Genomic DNA, 19,592 nt, shown 5'->3' with positions numbered 1-19,592 from the left:
TTTAAGTAGACTTTAAGCTGAATCACTAAGTTTATGGCATTTCATGTATCAAGAGAAATCCTGAATTTATTCCAGAGCTTTTCCCCCAGGATGTCATTTATATTGTGGACATTAAATAAAATAACAAATATATCAATACTGATTGAGAAAAAAAATACTTGAGAACATTAGAAACTAGCAAACTTATGGAGAAGTCTAAGTTAATAGTATTTTCTTCTTCTTTTTCTTTTTCTCTCTTTTTTTTTTAAAGATTTTATTTATTTATTTGAGAGAGAGAGCACGAGAGGGGAGAAGGTCTGAGGGAGAAGCAGACTCCCTGCGGAGCTGGACCCTGGGACTCGATCCTGGGACTCAGGGATCATTATCCAAGCCGAAGGCAGTGGCTTAACCAACTGAGCCCCTATTTTTTACTTCTTAGCATTGTATATATTTTATTGACACATCAAATATAAATACCTCTTTTTTTTTTCTTTTATTTATTCGACAGACAGATCACAAGTAGGCAGAGAGGCAGGCAGAGAGAGACAGGAGGAGGAGGCAGGCTCCCTGCTGAGCAGAGAGCGTGATGCGGGACTCGATCCCAGGACCCTGAGACCATGACCCCAGCCGAAGGCAGAGGCTTTAACCACTGAGCCACCCAGGCGCCCCCAAATATAAGCACCTCTTAAGGAGTATTGCTTTTTACCAAATGTCCTAGTTCAAGTTTTTTTATTTTATTTTATTTTTTTATTTTATTTATTTGACAGACAGAGATCACAAGTAGGCAGAGAGGCAGGCAGAGAAGAGGGGAGGAGCAGGCTCACCGCTGAGCAGATAGCCCGATGTGGGGCTCGATCCCAGGACCCTGGGATCATGACCCCAGCCGAAGGCAGAGGCTTTAACCACTGAGCCACCCAGGCGCCTCCAAATATAAGCACCTCTTAAGGAGTATTGCTTTTTACCAAATGTCCTAGTTCAAGTTTTTAAGGAACTCCCAATACATCTCATTTGACATATTATAGTAGCCCTTAAAGCTTTAATATAGAAGGAAATCTCTTTGTAAGGCAATCCAAGCAATATGAGATATGGGCAATGGAGCATTGATATTAGTATTAATAACTATGAATATCTTCTCTGAGGAAAACAATTTTAGGAAATCCATAATGGGAAGTAGACATAACAACGATTTCAAGTTTCTTATTTTTTTGTTTTGTTTTTTAAAATATTTTCTTTGTTTATTTGAGAGAAAGAGAGAGGATGAGCTGGGGGAGGTCCTGGGGGAGAGGGAGAAGCAGGCTGCCACTGAGCAGGACTGATTTGGGCCTTGAGCCTGGGACACTATGATCATGACCTGAGCCAAAGGCAGAGGCTTAACTGACTTAGCCACTCAGATCCCCCCTTTTTTGTTTTGTTATTGATATCAAAGATGTCAAGGATTTGTTTGCAGATTTTACTTCACATGATATAAAGATGCTTTAGTTGTTTTAATGTCTCTCCTATGGAGTTTATAACTCTTTGATTGAGATAAAAATTAAGATTAAATGAGAAAATCTTTGACAATGACTGACCCTTGATAGAAGATTATTGTATAATTGTATACATCCACCTATGCTGTGATGCTAGTAAAATTTCTCAGCTTATGTCTGCAAGTTATCTGTTATTTTAATAATAACATCATAAGATACATGTGAAACAATATTAAAAACAGTTCAGAGATAATGGATGAGGCAGTGATGAGAAGTTATTTCAAAATCAACATGTGATCTCCTATAAGTTCTAAAGAGGTTAAAACAAAAAGAGAGAAACAGAAAAGAAAGTGTGGAAAAAAGAGCAGTGGAAAACCTTGCTGGTTCCTTCTTATCACTATTCCCATGGGAGGGGGGAGTATGCAAATACTTCTGAGAGTAGAAGGTATTATTAGAATTTGGAAAGAATGGAATGGAAAGAGAGAATGTCCAAGTGACTATAAGTGAAAGTAGAAAGAGAGCATGAGTTTAGAGCAGTTTGAATAGTACTAGCAATAAAAATAATAAAACAGTAATAGCAACATCACAGAAACCAAATATATTGGGTTTTTAATATATCATGTACTGGGGTAACAGTATTATTGATGTTAATTCACTCAATCATGATGACAACTTTATGAGGGTCATGTTACATTTTCTAGTTCATAGATAAAGAGATTATCCCCCCCCAAAAAAGATTATTTTCCAGGGCCACATAGATAATAAATGACAAGGTCAGGATTTAAACTGTAGTTTATCTAACTCCTAAGGTCATTTTCTTAACATTTGAATGCTTAACTATGAAGTTCAAACCATGCTCTTATCTAATTCTCAACTCATTATCACCATCAGCCCTATATCATCCACTGTCTAGTCAGTCTTCGCTCTTTTTTCTTATTCTGATATTCATCTTCATCCAATTGGTCTCTTGTCCTCCCTGAAAATTCTTCTTCCTATTTGTTTTTGAAAACCTTTCTCTGGTGCCTGGGTGGGTCAGTTGGTTAAGCGTCTGCCTTCCACTCAGGTCACAATCCCAAAGTCCTGGGATTGAGACCTGTTCAGGCTCCCTGCTCCATAGGGAGTCTGCTTCCCCTCTCTGCCCCTCCCCACTGCTTGTGATCTCTCCCTCTCTCTGTCTGAAATAAATAAATAAAATCTTTAAAAAAAGAGAGAGATGTCAAAAGAAACTGGAGAAATTAGTGTTAATAATAAATTTTATTTAGCCTAATGAATCACAAAATATTATTTCAACATAAATCACATAAAATTATTTTTTACACTAATTTCTAATACTAATTCTTCAAAATTTGGAGTATATTTTACACTTATAGTACATCTCCATTCAGACTAGCATTTCAGGATCTCCGTAGCCAAATATTGCCTGTGGCTATGATATTGGACATTACACCTCTAGAATTCTATGATAACTGTTGGTGTAATACAGAGAATGTTGATTTGTGGTAGAATCTATTGTCAAATCACTGGCTCTATTTACCATATGAGCCCAGTTTTATTTATTTATTTATATATTTATTTATATATATTTATATATATTTATAAATTTATTTATATATATTTATATATATATTTATAAATTTATAAATTTATTCAGTTTATCTGGCATTAGTTCCTTCATATGTACAAAGGTTTTACAAAGATTAGATTGTATCACATAATTTCTGACACTGTTTGTTAACTTTGGAAAATCATTGAGGACATCACCCATGTTATGCCAGAATTTTATACAATGCCTGAAATTTAGTCTTTTTTTTTTTTTTTTAAGATTTTACTGATTTATTTTGACAGAGAGAGAGAGAACACAAGCACAAGCAGGGGGAGGGGCAGAGGTAGAGGGAGAGCAAGGAGCCAGATGTGGGACTCAATCCCAGGACCCTGGGATCATGACAAAGGCAGATGTTTAACCAACGAGCCACCCAGGAGTCTTTGGAATTTAGAGTCTTATATTACAAAAATTTATTGATCATATAAGCCATTATGCTATGTGTTTTGCTAGTTTCTAAGAATATTAGGTAGAAGGTCTACCTTTAAGAAGTTTGGTATAGAATGATGAGCATGTAAATACTTAGCTATTTATAGTATATTTATAATATAAATCAAATATAGCTTAATAATGTCATATAAGTTAAAAAATTATCATACAGAGGAGTTATTAACTATGCCTGGAAATATTAGGATAACCTTCAAAAGATGCTACTTCAGCTGCATCTGGAAGGAAGAATAGTTGCTAAGTACACAAGGATGTTGGCTAAGTACATAAGGATGTTGGAAGGTGATATTTGGAAAATCATGGAGCAATTTAATTGTTTGTGAAATGTGAGGGAATTTTAGTTTTGCAATGGATAAGTGTTGGGGTCTGCACATTTATGTCTCCTTTCCCCCAAAATTTACATGTTGAAACCCTAACTCCCAGTGCAATGGTATAAGGCTGTGGGGCCTTTGAGAAGTAATTAGGTTTAGATGAAGTCATGAGAGTGGACCCCCATGATGGGATCGGTGTCCTTATAAGAAGAGAAAGAGACTGGAGCACTCTCTGTTCTCCACCATGTAAAGATACAGGAGAAAATGGCTATCTGTGTCTCAGCAGGCACTGGAACTGCCGACATTTTGATTTCAGGCTTCCCAGCCTCCAGATCTATGAGAAATAAATATTTGTTGTTTAAGCCACCAGTTATATGTTTTAACATATAAAACATATTTTATATGTTAAAAGAATCTTATTTTAACAACTTGAACTGACTAAGAAAGTAGGACAAATTGTGTTTACATCGTGGGTTAGAAGAAGGACCAAAGGAAAGCATTAGGGTTGATAGAGGAGTAATTATGGAACATAGTGTTCTGCACAACCCTTCCCTAAAACTGGTACTTCCTTGTTTTTCCTCATCTTAATGAATGATATCACCAAATACCTTTCTATATTTTTTCTCTTTCCCTCATTCTTCAGCTCTAATCTATCCATAAACCTATTGCCTTTCTGACTCTGAATTATATCCTGTCAGTGCCCTTAGTCCAAGCCACTCACCTCTTTCCTAGATCACCAAAAAAATTGCAACTGATCTCCTTATCTCTACTCTTGTCTTCACATAATCCCAATTTCTTCATGACAGCAAGCGAGATTTTCTTTTCAAATATACCAAATTTTCTTTGCTCTGCTTTTTACAGACTCAAAGACTTTCTCATTATATTCTATAAGGTCCTAAGTGATCTGGCCTGATAGACCTCATGTCAGTTTACCCTTCACTTTATTACACATTGCTTAGCTACTTTTTTTTTTTTTTAACGTCACTTTGTTTTTTTCTTTCCTTGTTTTTTTTCTGTTGTATTTTCCTCTAGATTGTTCTTTCTCTCATCTTCAAATGACTGGCTCCTTCTTATCTGTCAAATCCTAGCTGAAAATCATTTCCACAGAGAACTCTTCCTGACTATTAAAATACCTTGATGACAAAGTCACTTTCTATTTTATTACTGTTAATTCATACTAGTTCTTATTGAACTTATTAAACTTATCTTCAGTTGTTTATTATTATTATTATTAATTCATATATTTTCTTTTTTAAATTCCTTTTTCTTTTTTCAGCTTTTTATATAAATTCTAGTTAGATCACATATAGTGCAAAATTGGTTTCAGGAGTAGAATTAAGTGGTTTACCACTTACATACAACACCCAGTGCTCATTATAACAAGTGCCCTCCTGAAGGACACTCCTTAAGGGCTCTCCTTAGGGCCCTCCTAACAAGTGCCTATCATCCATCTAGCCCATCCCACACCCACCTCCCTCCCTCAACCCTTACTTTGTTCTCTATTACTAAGAGTTTCTTATGGTTTATTTCCCTCTCTCCTCTTTTCCCCCCCTCCCATATGTTCATAGGTTTTCTTTCTTTTTTTTTTTTTTTTTTAAGATTTTATTTATTTATTTGACAGAGAGATCACAAGTAGGCAGATAGGCAGGCGGAGAGAGAGAGAGAGAGAGAGGAGGAGGAAGCAGGCTCCCCGCCAAGCAGAGTGCTCAATGTGGGACTCAGTCCCAGGACCTTGAGATCATGACCTGAGCCAAAGGCAGAGGCTTAACCCACTTAGCCACCCAGGCGCCCTCTTTCTTAAAATTTATTTTATTTTTTTTTTACTTTTAAAGATTTTATTTATTTATTTATTTATTTGAGAAAGAGTGCAGAGCAAGAGAGAGAGAGCAGCAGTGGAGGTGAGGGGCAGAGGGAGAGGGACAAGCAGGCTCCCCACTGAGCAGGTAGCTCAATGTGAAAGTTGAACTCTGGGATCATGATCTGAACCAAAGGCGGATGTTTAACTGACTGAACCAACCACCCAGGTGCACCATCTGTTTTATTTCTTAAATTCTACATATCAGTGAAATAATAGGATATTTATCTTTCTCTGACTGACTTATTTTGCTTAACATAATAAACTCTAGGTCCATCCATGTTATTGCAAGTGGCAAGATTTCATTTTTTAAATTTTATTTAAATTCCAAGTTAGTAAACATATAGTGTAGTATTGGTTTCAAGAGCAGAATTTAGTGATTCGTCACTTACATATAACACCCAGTGCTCATCCTAACAAGTTTTCTCTTTCAAACCCATCACCCATTTAGCCCATTCCCCACAAACTTCCCCTCCAGCAACCCTCAGTTTGTTCTCTTTAACTATACAGTCCCTTATGGTTTGCCTTCCTTTTTGTTTTTATCTTATTTAATTTTCCTTTTTTCCCCCCATTATGTTCAGTTAGCCAATGATTCATTAGTTGTATAACACCCAGTGCTCATCACTGCATGTGCTCTCCTTAATACCCATCACAGGGGTACCCCATTCCCCAAACCCTCTCTCCTCTGTAACCCTCTCTCCTTTGCTTCCCAGAGTCCAGAGTCTCTCATGGTTTGTCTCTGTCTGTGATTTCTTCCTATTCCGTTTTCCCTCCTTTCCTCTGTGGTCCTCTGTGCTCTTCCTTATGGTCCACATATGAGTGAAACCATATGATAATTGTCTTTCTCTGCTTGACTTATTTCACTTAGCATAATACATTCTAGCTCCATCCACATTGTTGCAAGTGGCAAGATTTCATTCTTTTTTATGGCTAATATTCCATTACACACACACACACGCGCACACACACACACACACACACACACACACACACACCACTTCTTTATCCATTCATCAATCAATGTACATTTGGGCTTTTTCCATAGTTTGGCTGTAGTTGATAATGCTGCAATCAACAAAGGGGTTCATGGACTCCTTTGAATCTATATTTATGTATCCTTTGGATAAATACCTACTAGTGCAATTGTTTGATCATAGGATAGTTCTATTTTTAATTTTTTGAGGAACCTCTGTACTGTTTCCCACAGTAGTCACACCTGTTTTTATTCCCACCAACAGTGTAAGAGGGTTCCCCTTTATCCATCTCTTCGCCAACACCTGTTGTTTCTTGTATTGTTAATTTTAGCCATTCTGACAGGTGTGAGGTGATACTTTGTTATAGTTTTGATTTGTATTTCCCTGATTGTGAGTAATGTTGAGCATTCATATATTTTCTTTCCTCAATAGAGTGTAAGCTTCTTGAGAATAAGAATCCTGTCTTATTCATCACTGTATCCTGAAAATCATCCACATGCTTAAGCAAAAAGCAGCATTCAGTTTAAGCAAAGTGCTTATTGGATAAATGGTTTAAGTTTTCCCCACCTGTACTATTATTCTCTTTTATAGGTTTTTACTTATATTAAGAAAAAAAATGGGATTGAATTCATCAATTTAATGTCCTATTAAGTATAAGAGATATTTAGCTTGGGGCGCCTGGGTGGCTCCGTCGTTAGGTGTCTGCCTTTGGCTCAGGTCATGATCCTGGGGTCCTGGAATCGAGCCCCACATCAGGCTCCCTGCTCAGCGGGAAGCCTGCTTTCTCTCTCCCACTCCCCCTGCTTGTGTTCCTGCTCTAGCTGTCTCTCTCTCTCTGTCAAAGAAATAAATAAAATCTTAAAAAAAAAGACAGTAAGTGAGAGAGAGATATTTAGCCAAAAGGAGAAAAAAACCAAAACACTCTACTGCTATAGGCATTGCATTAAGCACATGATTTGATGGAGGTGGGGAAAGGGTCGGTTTCCTCAATTCATGGACATTCAACTTTCAAATAGTTTCTTAAATCTTAATGCAGAAGCATTTGATTTTGATGAAGTCCCAAAAGTTTATTTTCACTTTTGTTTCCTTTGCCTTTGGAGACATATCTTGAAAGAAGTTGCTGTGGCTGATATCGAAGAGATTACTGCCTATGTTCTCCTCTAGGATTCTGATGGATTCCTGTCTTACGTTGAGGTCTTTTATCCATTTCGAGTTTATCTTTGTGTATGGTGTAAGAGAATGGTCGAGTTTCATTCTTCTACATATAGCCGTCCAGTTTTCCCAGCAAGCTTCTGCACAGCAAAGGAAACAGTCAAGAAAACAAAGAGGCAACTCACTGAATGGGAGAAGATATTTGCAAATGACAGTACAGACAAAAGATTGATATCCGGGATCTATAAAGAACTCCTCTAACTCAACACACACAAAACAGATAATCATATCAAAAAATGGGCAGAAGATATGAACAGACACTTCTCCAATGAAGACATACAAATGGCTATCAGACACATGAAAAAATGTTCATCATCACTAGCCATCAGGGAGATTCAAATTAAAACCACATTGAGATATCACCTTACACCAGTTAGAATGGCCAAAATTAGCAAGACAGGAAACAACATGTGTTGGAGGGGATGTGGCGAAAGGGGAACCCTCTTACACTGTTGGTGGGAATGCAAGTTGGTGCAGCCTCTTTGGAGAACAGTGTGGAGATTCCTCAAGAAATTAAAGATAGAACTTCCCTATGACCCTGCAATTGCACTACAGGGTATTTACCCCAAAGATACAGATGTAGTGAAAAGAAGGGCCATCTGTACCCCAATGTTTATAGCAGCAATGGCCACGGTTGCCAAACTGTGGAAAGAACCAAGATGCCCTTCAACGGACGAATGGATAAAGAAGATGTGGTTCACAGCAATTGCATTGCTGGGTATTTACCCTAAAGATACAAACGTAGTGATCTGAAGGGGCACGTGCACCCGAATGTTTATAGCAGCAATGTCTACAATAGCCAAACTATGGAAAGAACCTAGATGTCCATCAACAGACGAATGGATAAAGAAGATGTGGTATATATACACAATGGAATACTATGCAGCCATCAAAAGAAATGAAATCTTGCCATTTGCGATGACGTGGATGGAACTAGAGGGTATCATGCTTAGCGAAATAAGTCAATCGGAGAAAGACAACTATCATATGATCTCCCTGATATGAGGGAGAGGAGATGCAACATGGGGGGTTAAGGGGGTAGGAAAAGAGTAAATGAAACAGGATGGGATTGGGAGGGAGACAAACCATAAGTGACTCTTAATCTCACAAAACAAACTGAGGGTTGATGGGGGGAGGGGGGTTGGGAGAGGGGGAGTGGGGTTATGGACATTGGGGAGGGTATGTGCTATGGTGAGTGCTGTGAAGTGTGTAAACCTGGCGATTTGCAGACCTGTACCCCTGGGGATAAAAATATATGTTTATAAAAAATAAAATTAAAAAAATTTCCAAATAAAAAAAAAAAAGAAGAAGAAGATGTGGTCCATATACACTATGGAGTATTATGCGTCCATCAGAAAGGATGAATACCCAACTTTTGTAGCAACATGGACGGGACTGGAAGAGATGATGCTGAGTGAAATAAGTCAAGCAGAGAGAGTCAATTATCATATGGTTTCACTTATTTGTGGAGCATAACAAATAGCATGGAGGACATGGGGAGTTAGGTGAAGGGAGTTGGGGGAAATTGGAAGGGGAGGTGAACAATGAGAGACTATGGACTCTGAAAAACAATCTGAAGGGTTTGAAGAGGTGGGGTGGGTGGGAGGTTGGGGAACCAGGTGGTGGGTATTAGAGAGGGCACGGATTGCATGGAGCACTGGGTGTGGTACAAAAACAATGAATACTGTTATGCTGAAAATAAATTAAAAAAATGATTTAAAAAAATCTTAATGCAGACATTTAAATAGCTAAAAATTAGGGTTGGTGGTGTAAAAATAGAATGGGATTGAATATCCTATTTCTTTTTGAAATTGAAACATTATAATGTTTGCAAATAAATAGTTAAGGCAATGTTTTTTTTTTTTTTTTTTAAAGATTATTTATTTATTTATTTGACAGAGAGAGATCACAAGTAGGCAGAGAGGCAGGCAGAGAGAGAGGAAGGGAAGCAGGCGTCCTGCTGAGCAGCGAGCCCGATGCGGGACTCGATCCCAGGACTCTGGGATCATGACCTGAGCCGAAGGCAGCGGCTTAACCCACTGAGCCACCCAGGCGCCCCAAAGGCAATGTTTTGACTATAAGTTCAGTTGGCTTTGATTGTGATTGTCCTATTAGTGAAGGACTTCAGAAATAAAACCTAATCCTAATTAAATAATACATGATTAAGGTTTCTTTACACATAAGCTGCCAGATGTTTTAAAAGGTTAATATTCCCTCAGTAAGGAAAACATTAAGTTCTAAAAAGTCATTTAGATTGTTTTCCTAGTAGGTTGTTTATAGATATTCTTCACCTGTTAATATTATTACTGATAATCCTTTTCTGATTTTGAATAAACACTTTCTCTATGTGTTTATTCATGTTAACATTTACTTAGTAAAACATGTTTCTTGCAGGAAGATAAATACTTGCTGGAAGAAATGCTGGCAACTTCAAAGCAAAATGAAGGTCTTTCTATTGCTTTCAGTCATTGGGTTCTGCTGGGCTCAGTATGCCCCAAATACCAAACCTGGACGGACAACTATTGTCCATCTGTTTGAGTGGCGCTGGATTGACATTGCTCTTGAATGTGAGCGATACTTAGCTCCAAAAGGATTTGGAGGGGTTCAGGTGGGTATTGTTCACAGTATAAATTGTGGTTTGCTATGCTTGTAGTAAATGGCTATGATGATCTGTATCTATGAAGCTGAAACGTTTTACTGAGGAAGAGAAAAGTTTAGTATTGTTGGCAACGTTATGTTTTGTTTCTGATATAATCCTTCTTCAGCAGGACATTTCCAATATGTTGTTAATATTTTCATGTATTTGTTAAAAATGTAGCTGTATATGCAAAGATTAAGAAATTATTTTAGATTATTGATTAGTCTCTAGAGTACCCAGTGATATAAAGTAACCCATAATTTGATACTTATTATGATTTTTTATTTGTAGATCTCTCCACCCAATGAAAATGTTGTGATTAATAACCCTTCAAGACCTTGGTGGGAAAGATACCAACCAGTTAGCTACAAGTTATGCACAAGATCAGGAAATGAATATGAATTCAAAGACATGGTGACTAGATGTAACAATGTTGGTGTAAGTGAATTAAAGTTTCCTTTAAAAAATATTTAGGAAAATAATTTCTCCTCTCTCCTGCTTGTTTTGAGGAAAATGTTTTCCATATTTATTTTTTATTTTACTTTACACTTAAGCTATAACTGAAATTTAATTATTACCTTATGTTCAGCTTTTGTAAATTTTTGTATATGTGCTGTGTACTAAAGAAATTTAAGTCAAAGTTTAAAGTGAACTTACTTATAAAGCAAGTATCAACTTTTAGTTCTAAAACTATACAAATTTCTGGGGAATACTTTTCTAGTTAGGAATTGGAAATTCTAGTTGTGATATTTGCTGTAATTTTTGTGTGACTTGTATCTCCACCTATAATTCCTGGGTCTTCTTTCACATAGGGTTTTTGATGGTAAATAATTATATTCTTTTTGGCAAGGAGCATGAGAGACAATATTTACCTTCAGATGCTTAATAAATAATAAAGGCTATCTGCTTCTTTCTTAGGATGATGCATGGAAATTTCAAAGACCACTACTCTTTGCATCTCAGCTGATTCTTACCTCCCCCCGCAAAAAGCTGCATTTTTTTCATAGTTATGGTAGTTTCAGTTCTATAATTTTATCACATATGTAAGTATTTTACCAAGATGATAGAAAGCAGATAGGTATTGAGTTCACATTAATTTCCCTTCACTCTTGACTTTTGATTTACTAAGAAGAGAAATTAAAAAATAATAAAGACCTATTTTGGAGTGTGATTAACATACCATAAACTTCAGTCAATAATACCATAGATTAATTCCTCTGTATAAGTCAAACTGAAATAAAAACTTTGTTTTTCAGGTCCATATTTATGTGGATGCTGTAATTAATCATATGTGTGGGAATGGTGTGGGTGCAGGAACGAGCAGTACTTGTGGAAGTTACTTCAACCCTGGATATAGAGATTTTCCAGCAGTCCCATTCTCTGGTTGGGATTTTAATGATGGTAAATGTAAAACTGGAAGTGGAGATATTGAGAGCTATAATGATCCCTATCAGGTAATTAAAGAAAAAAAACCACAGTGATCTAAATAAAGAGCTATCTGTTCCTTTAATTATCTACATATAGTTTATTAATCTTCATTTTAAATACTGGCCTGGATTCCATAGGAAAACAGGATTCTAAGTATGACTCTTTAAAAATAAGAAACTTGAATTGATATATAAAACATTTTTCCCTATTTAATTTGTCCCAATCAAAAAGCTCATCTACTTTATTTCCTACATTTTTATACTAGAAAATATTTCAAAGGTATGTCCCTACTAGAGTGTCAGTATCTCCAGTTCCCAATGCAAGGAAGACACTACAGAAATATCTGTTACTGAATAAATGAATGCATAATCAAATGGATTCTCAGGTAAAGGTGATGTTTTGTCTATCGCTCACAAAATGTTTACTTTAATAGGTCAGAGATTGTCGTCTGGTTGGTCTTCTTGATCTTGCACTGGAGAAAGATTATGTGCGTTCCACAATCGCTGAATATCTGAACCGCCTCATTGACATTGGTGTAGCAGGGTTCAGAATTGATGCTTCTAAGCACATGTGGCCTGGAGACATGAAGGCAATTTTGGATAAGCTGCATAATCTAAATACAAAGTGGTTCTCTGAAGGAAGTAAACCTTTCATTTACCAGGAGGTACATTAATACATATATGTATCTATATTTCATGTGTATATGGAATAATATAATTTAATTCAGTAGAAAATAAGTGATAGGAGTGTCTAGGTGGCTCAGTCGGTTAAGTGGCTGCCTTTGGCTCAGATCATGATCCCAAGCTCTTGGGATCAAGCCTGGCAGGCTCACTGCTCTCTGGAGAGCCTGCTTCTCCCTCTCCCTCTGCCTGCTGCTCTACCTACTTGTGCTCTCTACCTCTCTGACAAATAAACAAAAAAAAATATAAAATAAATTTTAAAAAAGAAAATAAGTGATAGATTTAATTAATACAATTTCAGTTGTTTATGGGCTAAATCATTTATATAGAAGAGTTTTCTTGAACCTCTTTTAGTGAGACAGTATCTTAATACCTAACTCTTTATCACAAGTAGTTTTATGAAAGTGCAGAGAATTTATTTAGGTTGCAGACATCTGTGTCTTTTACCATCTCCCCAGAGACCATTAGAAAAGATAGATAATATTACAGTGGTTTTCTTGAGCCAGTCTATCTGAGTTTATATCCTGACTTTAGCACTATTAGCTGTGTTCACTTAGGCAAATTGATTAACCTCTCTATGCAACATTTTTTTTCATATGAAAAAAAGGGATGATGTTAATAGTTATATTTTTGTCTAAATATTAATGAGTTAACATAGTCAAGCAAGCACTTAGAAATGTTGTGAACCCGATATCAAGTGCTATAGAAATGCAAGCCTTTTTTTTATCATTATATGCAAGTCTAAAATTATGTCAACATTCTCACAGGCCAACAGTTCACCTTGTTATATTATTTTTTTAATATTGTAGCATATAATTTAGCACAAAAAAAGAATCTTTCTTTAGGGAAAGCCATTTACGCTTTTTCAAATAATATAAATAGTTTCAAGCCATTTTCTATATAATAGTACCTTGTTCGTTAAAAGTCTTTAAAGTTCTGATTTAAAATGATATTAAAAAAAAAACAGTAGACCTAAAGAAAATATTTTTTAAAAAAAGGATGAACTTGATTTTAGTGTTTCAATTTAGGGCAATAAATATTTTTAGGGGTAAAAAAAAGTTAAAAAATTAAAATGATATTTCCCTATATTTCTACTAGGTAATTGATCTGGGTGGTGAGCCAATTAAAAGTAAGGAGTACTTTGGAAATGGCCGTGTGACAGAATTCAAGTATGGTGCAAAACTAGGCACAGTTCTACGCAAGTGGAATGGAGAGAAGATGGCTTACTTAAAGTAAATGAAATATAATTTGTCTATTAAATTATTTTAAAGATGTATTAGTCTTATTATGCCAATCTGAGTTATCTTCAGAACTTATTTAGAACTTTTAAGGATTCAGTTACTAGTAATGAGGGTTATAGTTCCCCACACTCCAGTTTATCATCTTTATTATTAAGAATGTCAATCATGAAGGTATCTAGAAACCCAAAACATACCCTAGAGACTTTTATATTATATAACTATACTATATTTGACTCATGTTTGCATATAATATGTGAAGGCCACGTTATTGTTAAAATGATTGCATCATTTATGAAGTACTTACAAGGTGACTATTTTTAATTTACATATACTTATTTACATATTTATATAAAATGATTTCCATATATTATCAATTATTTTCAAATATTAGAATATTTACATTATAACAATATAATATTGAAACCTACTTTTTTTTAAGATTTTTATTTATTTATTTGACAGAGAGAGATCACAAGTAGATAGAGAGGCAGGCAGAGAGAGAGAGAGAGAGAGGGAAGCAGGCTCCCTGCTGAGCAGAGAGCCTGATGCAGGACTCGATCCCAGGACCCTGAGATCATGACCTGAGCTGAAGGCAGCGGCTTAACCCACTGAGCCACCCAGGCGCCCCTTGAAACCTACTGTTAATCCAGTTTTCCATTCTGTATGATATCATATGGATATTGATCATTCTGAAGTTTTATCTAAATTATAATGTACTAAAATCTCTAAAATGACTTTTTTATAACAAAAATCTTATAACTGTAATGTGAATGTAATACAAGTAATTCATACATATATACATACATGGAATGTATAATGTATCTGTATATTGTTTATATATTTTTTAAAAACCCCTATAGAATAATCATTTTAATTAGAAGATTTCATTTGGGCCTGCTATACCAAAAGAAATACACATTTAGGTTACCCTAAAGCTATTGGAAAAGAATACATATCTTTGTGTGTGTTTTAATAGGAACTGGGGAGAAGGATGGGGTTTTATGCCTTCTGACAGAGCACTTGTCTTTGTTGATAACCATGACAATCAGCGAGGACATGGAGCTGGAGGAGCATCTATTCTTACATTCTGGGACTCTAGGTAGGTAATAAAGCACCTCCCCCTTTTTTTAACCTACCTTTTAATGATGCTAAAAATGTTTTCTTCTATGATGATATCATTTTGTAACCTTCAGACTGTACAAAATGGGAGTTGGATTTATGCTTGCTCATCCATATGGATTTACACGAGTAATGTCAAGCTTCCGTTGGCCAAGGTACTTTGAAAATGGAAAAGTAAGTTTTGGTGTTATCCAAAATATATTTTTCTCAAGGAAGGGAATGCAGTTTTGTTGTGATTGTACATGATGCTATTATATTTACTATTTATCAAATATTGAAGTGTAAACCTGATATAGGACACTGTTAGTAATGCAGTAGATATTAAAGAATTAAAATTCATGGTCTGTATTGTCAGAGTATTCAAGCAATATCAGAAATATGACAAACATACACTCACCCCAAAGAAGCACTTAAAAGTAAGGATATAGTGGAAAAAAAAGAAAAAAGATAAGGATATAGTCAGTAAAATATGCACTTTTTATAAGTACCTACTTCATAGGGTTGATATAAGTATAAGTTAACACTTGTAAAGAACTTAAAACAGTACCTGCCCATAATACAAACAATATATTTTTTTAAATACTTTGAAAGAAAAAGTTGTATGGAATCCAAAGAAATTATTCAGTTGAACTGGGATTAAATAGGGAAAGTATCTTTTAAGAGGAAAGAAAATATATGTATTAAAGAGGAGAAATTTGCAAACTATTTTGGGAAATGTAAAGATGAGAAAAATATTTGGGGTAATAGGGGATATTAAGTAGCAATTTTATTTATTTTTAAAGATTTTATTTATTTATTTGACAGACAGACATCACATGTAGGCAGAGAGGCAGGCAGAGAGAGAAAGGGGGAAGCAGGCTCCCTGCGGAGCAGAGAGCCCGACATGGGGCTCCATCCCAGGACACTGAGATCATGACCTGAGCTGAAGGCAGACGCTTAACCCACTGAGCCACCCCGGCACCCTGAATAGCAATTTTAAAAAAGGAACTGAGAAATAAAATTATGAATGTATTTGGAAAGTTAGTGGAAAATTTTTTTTTCTTTTTTAAACTGAAGATTTCAGGGTGCCTGGGTGGCTCAGTTGGTTAAGCGACTGCCTTCAGCTCATGTCATGATCCCAGAGTCCTGGGATTGAGTCCTGCATCAGGCTCCCAGTGGCTCCCTGCTCCACTGGGAGTCTGCTTCTCCCTCTGATCTTTTCCCTTCTCATGCTCTCTCTCATTGTCTCTCTCTCAAATAAATAAATAAAATTTTTAAACTGAAGATTTCAGATGCATCATTGTACAGCAACTTCATACCTAAAGTAAAAAACACTTTACAAACCAGACTGATATTTACCTGGTTTCTTCCATTTTTTTTTCTATGACTATCATAAAAAGTGCCTATCAGAAAAGCACAATATTAAAACTTTGATCAATTTAATAAAGAATATTGTGAAGTATTGAATAACACATTTATCCAGAAGAAAGAATGAAGGAAATGAATGCTTATTTAGCAATTTGTCATATTCAAGGCATTTTCACATGTATTATTTAAATTTTATAGCAACTAAACAATATCCCCATTTTATAGAAGAAAATTAGATACAGAGAAGATATGTATATTAACTAAGTTTTCTTAACTAATAGTAATAGAATCTTTGTTTCCATTCTGCTGTTTCTGACACTGAAGTCCTTGCCACTTCAATATCATTGTACTATTGACAGTGATATTTATTAAAAATTCCATGGCAGGGACGCCTGGGTGGCTCAGTCGTTTAAGCCACTGCCTTCAGCTTGGGTCATAATTCCGGGGTCCTGGGATCGAGTCCTGCATTGGGCTCCTTCTCTCTCTGCCTCTGCCTGCTTGTGCACTTGTGCTCTCTCTCTCTCTCTCTCTGACAAATAAATAAATAGAAATCTTAAAAAAAAATTCCATGGCAATTCCTTGGAAAGAAAATAAAAGGGCAAAAAAACATTACCTTTAAAATATGGCACTAGAGAATGAAAAATTGGGGAGAAAATGGTGAGGACTTGGTAAAAGGCTGTAAAAATACCGAGGGACTTAGATTCTAAATGAAGACAATGCAGAGACACAAGACAGATTAGGTTTGGTGTTCTGGAGAGAAAAGAGACAAATACATGAAATGTTAAAAGTCAGGGCTTTTTAAATTTTTTCTTTTTTTCTCTTTACTTAAGGATGTTAATGATTGGATTGGGCCACCAAATAATAATGGGGTAATTAAAGAAGTTACTATTAATCCAGACACTACTTGTGGTAATGATTGGGTCTGTGAACATCGATGGCGTCAAATAAGGTGGGCATTCTTATTTAGAGATGTCTTCTAATAATAAACATTCTTAACATTTTATTTTATTAAACTGTTAATGTATTCATCAGCATTTTATGTGGTATTATATTTTTAGGAACATGGTTATGTTCCGTAATATAGTTGATGGCCAACCTTTTACAAACTGGTGGGATAATGGTAGCAACCAAGTAGCTTTTGGAAGAGGAAACAGAGGATTCATTGTCTTTAACAATGACGACTGGTAAGCAGATCTCAATTAGAAATAACGTTTTACACTAATATGTTCTTGATTTACTACTTTCTCTTCTTGCACATTTACTTTTTTCATATCTGAAAAATTCCTTAGTGGATTAAGAAATCACAGAAATCAGAAGAAAAATGATGATGGCTTTTATTCTGATCTCTTCTTTATAAGGGCTCTATGTTCTAAGTAGAGTGATTTTATGTGCATCCTTGCCTGTTACATGCAGCTATATGAGGCACACACATAGGCTCACACATACACCCCACACAAAATACACAGAATAGTTAATATAAAGGTTGTGAAATCACTAGAACTGTCTAATAACCCCCCTCCCTTTTTAAATAATGGAAAACTATTGCCTCAATACTGAAGTGCCTTTATTTAGTTCTCTCTTTCAATTATTCTTGTATCTGTTTTTTTTTCTTCATTTCACTTCCCTTTCTGACAAATAATATATTTTTTAAAGCATATGTATAAAGAACTTATATCTTATGGTTGGTCAGTGATTCACTTCAGAAGATTTTCAAGTTTTAGTTCTGAGACTTCTTCTTACTTTCATTGGTTATACTTACATCCTTTACCTCTAGTATATTGATTTCCTAATATATAGAACTATGACTTAGAAGATGTCTTTGCAAGAAGTTGAAATGTCTCAGTTCCAAGGCCAGCTTTCACTTATGCTTAATTCATTTTAGCCTACATTATATTTTACTGACAAAAAGATAAATCAAATATATCTCTTTCTTGCCAAAGGAAGCTATGGCTTCTTAAATTCTTCTTTAATTTCTGTCTTTTGGATAGGAAAAGCAAAATAAATTTATGAGAGAGCTTTATATTTAAAACCATATACTTCTTCATAAAATGCTATCTTATTTTTATTTCCAGTCCAAATTCATTTTCTCCTCTTGTGAAAGATTTTTGCAGAAATAACCAAATTTAAATTATTGAAAGTAATTAGTATTTTCTTAAGTTTAATGAGGACAAATTTAAAATATTTGTGTTTACCACAGGAAGTACTTTTATCTAAGAGTGACAATTCACTCAAATTTTCACTGATATTCCTCAACCATAACTTTGTGATAATATTTACTGCTGACTAAGAAATTGCTAAGCTTTCTGTAAAATTACTTTTAGTCTTGGAAAACTGTTCACATCTACTAGAGAGGTCTTTATATTTTCTTCTCACTGAGTCTTTGCTTAGAGTTCTATAGCACACAGTTAAGCTTTTAGAGATAGTCTGAAATCTTGCTTTTAATTGTGCTGAATTCAAGTTAAATCTTAAATTTTATTTTACAGGTCATTATCTTTAACTTTGCAAACTGGTCTTCCTGCTGGCACATATTGTGATGTTATTTCTGGAGATAAAATTGATGGCAATTGTACAGGAATTAAAATCTATGTTTCTGGGGATGGAAATGCTCATTTTTCTATTAGTAATTCTGCTGAAGATCCATTTATTGCAATTCATGCTGAATCTAAATTATAAAACTTGAAATAAATAAGTACACATACTCAGAGAAATAACCAAGTGTATTTCTTTGTGTGTGTGTGTGTGTGTGTGTGTGTGTGTATTCTTATAATTCATTAATTTTTGGTAAAAGCTGTAAGTAATCAAATTGAAAAGCTCAGAAAAACATAAAAATCACAAATAATTATATAATTATAATATAGCTACAATTGATACCATGTTATATTTTAGAAAACTCATGATGACTTATTTGTCAAAAGAATTTCTAAGAATTTAGGGAGCCATCTTAACAAATATGCTTGTTGCCATTAACACTATTTCCCAGTATGTATTTATGTATTTCTTCCATCATGTGTTTCTAATAGTTAGGGATATCTGATATAATTATTCCCATATAAAGTTATAACATTTGAGTGACTTCAACTTTATGAAAGCCCTTTTACAGTTAATAAGTTAAAAAATAAACTTAAATTATGCAAGATAAAAGTCTCAGTTATATGGAGCTCATAAAAATCTTCCACTTTCTATTTTTCTCTTCTCTTTGTAATGTCTTTAACTTGATGTAGATGTATGGGTTTTTTGTTCCATTTCTTAACCCCCATATGGATGGATGTAATTATTTAGGACTCTCATTATACCG

General features: G+C 35.1%; 1 protein-coding gene across 3 annotated transcripts in view; it reads left to right on the top strand.

The window, feature by feature from the left end:
* The window catches only part of LOC125097519 (pancreatic alpha-amylase), a 42,580-nt gene extending 23,575 nt beyond the window's left edge, over positions 1 to 19,005 (top strand). Inside the window, exons 2-12 of one of the 3 annotated variants that reach the window (XM_047725158.1) lie at positions 8,536 to 8,539; positions 10,239 to 10,452; positions 10,774 to 10,920; positions 11,739 to 11,936; positions 12,344 to 12,574; positions 13,689 to 13,822; positions 14,808 to 14,930; positions 15,025 to 15,124; positions 17,128 to 17,246; positions 17,356 to 17,481; positions 18,781 to 19,005. In XM_047725158.1, the coding sequence (XP_047581114.1) occupies positions 10,285 to 10,452; positions 10,774 to 10,920; positions 11,739 to 11,936; positions 12,344 to 12,574; positions 13,689 to 13,822; positions 14,808 to 14,930; positions 15,025 to 15,124; positions 17,128 to 17,246; positions 17,356 to 17,481; positions 18,781 to 18,970 (1,536 nt within the window). In that variant the 5' untranslated portion in view covers positions 8,536 to 8,539; positions 10,239 to 10,284 and the 3' untranslated portion in view covers positions 18,971 to 19,005. Of the gene's footprint in view, positions 1 to 8,535; positions 8,540 to 10,237; positions 10,453 to 10,773; positions 10,921 to 11,738; positions 11,937 to 12,343; positions 12,575 to 13,688; positions 13,823 to 14,807; positions 14,931 to 15,024; positions 15,125 to 17,127; positions 17,247 to 17,355; positions 17,482 to 18,780 lie in introns of all 3 variants that reach the window. The other 2 variants (XM_047725156.1, XM_047725157.1) reach the window with 2 other exon arrangements.
* Positions 19,006 to 19,592: the final 587 nt, after the last annotated feature.

The sequence above is a fragment of the Lutra lutra genome, chromosome 4 (genome assembly GCF_902655055.1).
Source record: "Lutra lutra chromosome 4, mLutLut1.2, whole genome shotgun sequence".
NCBI classification, from domain to species: Eukaryota; Metazoa; Chordata; class Mammalia; order Carnivora; family Mustelidae; genus Lutra; species Lutra lutra.
This window is presented reverse-complemented; position numbering and strand designations above follow the sequence as displayed.